General features: G+C 47.7%; 1 protein-coding gene across 1 annotated transcript in view; it reads right to left on the reverse strand.

Annotated features, from left to right (window-relative positions):
* HHAT (hedgehog acyltransferase) overlaps window positions 1–5,624 on the reverse strand; it is a 283,727-nt gene that overhangs the window by 147,034 nt on the left and 131,069 nt on the right. Inside the window, exon 8 of the mRNA XM_029933113.1 lies at window positions 1,527–1,562. Coding sequence (XP_029788973.1) covers window positions 1,527–1,562 — 36 coding nt within the window. The remainder of the gene's footprint in view (window positions 1–1,526; window positions 1,563–5,624) is intronic.

Genomic DNA, 5,624 nt, shown 5'->3' on the forward strand with positions numbered 1-5,624 from the left:
TATCATGGTGGGGCAGGTGGGGGGGTGGGGGGATGAAGAGACCTCCCCACAGAGACTGGGCATGCCTGAAAGAAGGGCAGACTGACCCCTCATTCCCCAAGTGGATACACAGCAGACATGTTAATTTGCTCTGCCCCTATCAGAGCAAAGGAAGGGACAACTGCAGACAGGTGTCAGGGCAGAAGGAAGCCTTACCCCCACATCTGCCTGGTTCACAGAACACTGAGTCAGGTGACTAGTTAGAGCATCTCACCAGTACCCACCCTAAAGGGCCTCCCACCAGGACGAGGGGATCCCAGCACGTTATATTAGAAACACTGAACGGCCCCCATTCCCTCCTCCCCACCCAACATAGGAGACGTGGTTGGATCTCAGAAGAAGGAAAGGCAGGAGGGGTCCCAGAGGCAGACCACCCCTCCCCCCACCTCAAGGCCCCTTACACCGTAAGCCTGGCAAGTGATAAGCTCAGGGAAAGCTTTAAACCAAATGCCTGTTTTTCTCATAGTGCTATTCCCAGACATATCCAAGGAAGCGGCACATGATAGGCTTCATAATTCTTTGTTGAATCAATGACCGAACAGCTTCTTCTTAATCCTTACCCTCCTTGTCCTTTCTGCCTCATTTCGTCCATTCACTCGAACCACCAATGTCTGCTGAAGATTGACTCTACAACCTCATCACAGAAAGGTGACTAAGACACATTCCCTGCCCTCAAGAAAGTTACTAGAGAAAACAAGAAAGCACAAACTCGCATGCACCACAAGGAATTACGTGAACAGTGGCGTGGTAGCAGGACAGAGTACCAAAGATATTAACTCAAAAATCCAAACCAGTCCCTGAAGTGTACCCAGACTGCTTTAATCAGTTTACATACGGAATCCACAAGCCTGCCTTTTCGGTTGATAGCAGAAAAATATAAGCAAATTTTTACCAGCTCTGTTAATATTCTGGCATATTTCTATTTAACCTCTGTTTGATTTAATAGCGCATTGAAATTAATATGCCCCATAAGCCAACTCTGGTAAAAATCACCAATAAACTAGGATATAAACTGCCATCTGTAATCTCTTCCAATTATGAGCAAGGTTGTATCTGCATGGCTATAAAACAACCAGTAGATTCGACTTTAAACACTTAAATGCAATGGAGGGAAAACTGGTGCAGTGGGTGTTTAAGGTATGAATGCAAGCTGACCCTCTTCACTTTTCTATCTGTCTTCCCAGCAGCCCAGCCCTTGGAACAAGTTTGCCCATGCTTTGGGGAAACTACCATGTCAGCTACAAACTGCTTGACACAGAAGTTCCTCTGATTTGTTTTAAAAAAGGGTAATTTTGCATGCAGTTCCTGCACCTCCAAAACACCATGATGTCAGCAGTGCATGTGTGGTGTATTTTCTTTTTTTTTTTTTGACAAGTATACAATTGCCACTATTTAACAAGATATTTAAAAAGGATTTTATTTTCATCTCAGTCTCCCATAATAGAAACACAATTCAATAATATCTAGACTTAAAATGATGGGCTTACCTGATTAGGAAATCATGCAGTCCAACGTCAAAATACCTGTTCAAAGAAGATAGACAAGCATATCAGTAAAAGAAATGTGCAGTAAAAGAAATGGTGGACTTGACCAAAAACATGTAATTTGCATTCAGAGCACGGTGAATAAATCAATCGCTCTGTAACCACGGTTCTCAAAGTGCGGCCCCTGGAGCGGCCACAGCAGTGTCACCTGGGACTTACTGGACCTGCCAATTCTCAGGCCCTGCCTCAGGCATACTGATTCAGACACGCTGGGGATGGGGCCCAGCAGTTAGATTTGACAAGCCCTCCAGGCGGTTCTGATGCAGAGCCACGGCTCTAGGATAGCTCAAGTGTCAGCAAGTCTACACTCTCTAGAAAATTTAAAAAAAAAAAAGTGCCACAGGGTAGATTTTGCCACTTTGCCAATAGATGAATCCTTTTAGCAAAGTAGTTGTCTTAGATGCTTACTTGCTCAAAAATAAATGAAATTGTGTTTTACAAGTGCAAAGCCATGCCGGCCAAAGGTAAGAACAGGGTGGGAATGGGTCAGCTCAGTCCTTCAGTGCTCCTCCCAGCCGCAGTCCCTGGAGCCTTTTTTTTTTTTTTTCATGTTTATTTTTGAGAGACAGAGATAGTGTGCAAGCACGGGAGAGGCAGAGAGAGAGGGAGACACAGAATCCAAAGCAGGCTCCAGGCTCTGAGCTGTCAGCACAGAACCTGACGCGGGGCTTGAACTCACAAATTTCGAGATCATGACCTGAGCCGAAGTCAGATGCTTAACCGACTGAGGCACCAGGTGCCCCTGTCCGTGGAGCTTTTTACCAAAGAGCAGCCCTGTCCATAGCTGAGTCTGCCGTGGGAGGGAAGGGAGGAGAGCAGCTCCATGCACTTGCTGGCGAGCCTGCCCTTGTGCCGGGGCCTCACACCAGGCACCTCCCACCAGTAAGATCTGGGTGGTGGTGGACCCTTTCACACACACCTTCCCCTGACACCCCCAAACTGGCTTAGTGCATATGAATGGCACTGCCTTGGTTTCACTGCCTCTCATTATTACTAATTGAAAATGACTGTTCATTTTCAACACCAGTCCCTTTCCACCTCCCCCTGATTTCTGCTTCTCCCACCATGGCTGCCCTGCCCCGGGGAAGCCCACTCCCCTGCTCCCTGGGAACTGCTCCCCAATAGGTGCCATCTATCTCCCTGAGTTTCAGAATCAAGTCAGGCTCTGGGAAGTTATGTAACTTCTCTGGGCTGCAGCTTCTCCACGGGAAAATGGATATGCCATACTCATGGAGGGTTATGAGAATTAGGTGATAGAACATAAATACAGGGCTTCGTATACCACGAGTACTCAATAAATAGTAATCTCCTTCCCTCCAATTTTTAAGAGTTGTTTTAATGGAAGCCCAAATAGGAGAAGGAAGCCACATCAAAAGGGCCTAACAGACCTCACTATGTAGCCCAGAGATGGAGATCACTTAATCCAGGGCACAGGGAGGGCCTGGACAGTAGGGTGGAGGGTAGTACAGGTGGAAAGCTGAGGCACAGGGACAGAACTCGGGAAACAGGCAGGGGACCAGGAAGACCAACTGTTCTACAGAGGCCTCACGGAGAGCCTTGCAGCTGCCCAAGAGAGCCGGCAGGCCGTGCAGGGGCGTGGGGTCTTGCCGCCAGGTGGGGAAGGCATCGTCCTGTCCTGCCTGCCTGGCCCTGACTGGCGTCTCACTGAGAAGTACCAGTGCACACGAGTGCATGCCTGGTTCACCCGTCGCCACGGTATCTCCTAAAATCTAGGGCCTAAATGTACAGAAGTCAGGGATTGTGACACGTGGTATTTCAGAACATTTCTTCTCATGCATGTGTGGCTGGTCATGGATGGAATTTGGGGATATGACACCTAGGTGTCTTTAAGCATCCTGTGATAGGCAGCCTTAGGATGAGATGATGGTCACTTGGAAACAAATGGAATGGAGAAGGTCAAGGATGGGGATCAGCAACAGAAAATGTACAGGAAAAATGTTAAAGGGAAGAAAAGAGAACTTCCTCACAGGTATTCACGTCTTACTCCTTTGCTACATCAATTCATCTGTGTTGATATTCATTCATATTCATTCATTCATTCATTCATTCAGTTAACAGATATTTGTCAGAGCCTTTTGCATCCCTGGCACTGGTCTATCCCTGAGGATGTGAGCAAGAATAACATAACAAGGGCCCCACTGCATATGGCATCCACATCTTAGGTGGAAGGACATAACAAGGGCCCCACCGCGGGCAGCACCCACCTCCTAGGTGGAAGCAGTGAGCAACAAACACCTCCATAAAGAAGGGGCAGAGAACTCACATAAGGTGACAGGACAGAGGGGCGGGCTACACAGCTGCTCAGGGACGTCCTCGCTGGCCAGGTGACATCCGGGTTGAGATTCATATGGTCAGAAAGGGCAAGCAATGCCAAGACCAGAGGAAGAACGTTCCAGGCAGGACATACGGGAAAACCCCAAGAAGGGAAGGAACGCGGCAGGCTGGAGGAAAGGAAGAAGCCAGCACGACTGGGACAAGCTGAAGCAGGGGGGGGGGGCAGGGAGCAGATCTGAAAAGGCTGTACTGAAGGGTTAGGGCTTCATTTCAAAATAGGTGGGAAGCACGAGAGGGTCTTTAACGGGGGCATGCTGTGTTTTTCATTTGCTTAGATTTTGTTCATTTAAGAGGTATGCTTTGATCTATCTATGTATCAAAAAGTACTTTGGGTGTCCTGAAGAGAAAGGAAGGGAGAGAAGCAGGGCAGGGAGCCGTGGCAGTCTAGGTGACAGGGACTCACCCCAGATGCAAACACTGGAAACAGAGCGGAGAGACAGGGATGGATTCAGACATGGTTCTGCAGACAAGTACAAAGACGCTCTTGAAGGGAGGGAGGGAGGGAAGGAGGGAGAGGAAAAAAGCAGCCAGCTGAGTGCCTCACAGCCCACACTCCACACCAGGTGACCTAAAGGCTCAGCCAGACCGTGGCCGCTTCTAGAGGCCCCACAGGAAGGCTTGGTGGCCCACATCCAGACAATGGAATGACGACCATCTGTGACTGGTCTAATTTGGAGAATGGCCCCCCTGCTGGAAGAACTGTAAGTCGTGGCAATGGTTTGGGATCTTTTTTAATAAATTTACTGTAGTAGAATACACACAACATAAAACTTCCATTTTCACCATTTCTTAAGTGTACGATTCAGCGGCATTAAGTACACTCACACTGTAGTGCCGCCAGCACCACCACCCACACCCAGAACTTTTTCAACCTTCCTCTCCTCTTTACCATGGGCTCCTTCCAAAGGGCTCAGGGTGAGGCTGTGTTTTTAATTTCAAAACATGGGCCAACCAATGAATTCTAGAGATATCTTCTCACTTAGTTTTCCTGCACAGATGTAAAAGACGCCTTAGAGAACTAGAATAAAAAAGGAAATATGCTTTTCTTTGCTTTTCTACTTTAGAACTATATGCCAGGCACCGGGCTAGGCCCTCTGTGGATTCCCCCTTCCAGTCCTCACCACCTGCCAGAATACATCCCTATTTTATAAAGCCCATGTCTTTATCCCCTATCACTTAGCTGGTAAATAGCTAAGTCTGGAGCTAGCTCAGAGCACCAAACGTCAAAGTCAGGGCTTTCTCCCTTCCTATGCTGAGTCACTGACTTATTTAATAAATATTTACCATGTGCCGGGAAGTGAGAAGAGATGGCAGAGTCAACAAGAAGTTCAATACAGTTCAATACAGTGTGACTGATAACAAATGTTCTTCCCACCCCCCCCACCCCCACCATGGGCTGCAAACTCCATAAGGGCAAGGACCAGAGCCAACCACCAAGCAGATTCCAAGTACCTGTCGGGTGAACTAACATGGGAATGATGTGCTGTAATGAGGCACCAAGGCCTCTGTCTGCTCCGGCACCAAGCACAGGACATTGGAGACAGAGATGCTCAAAGCAGCTATTTAATACACCAATTAAATATATAAAATAAAACCCACAGGTGGAAATAGGGCTTCTCTTCTGAAATAAGATGTCTATCAAAGTGTAGCATAGTACTTCTTATCACCTTCTAAGAAAATAATCTC

This window comes from Suricata suricatta, chromosome 3, assembly GCF_006229205.1.
Source record: "Suricata suricatta isolate VVHF042 chromosome 3, meerkat_22Aug2017_6uvM2_HiC, whole genome shotgun sequence".
NCBI lineage: Eukaryota > Metazoa > Chordata > Mammalia > Carnivora > Herpestidae > Suricata > Suricata suricatta.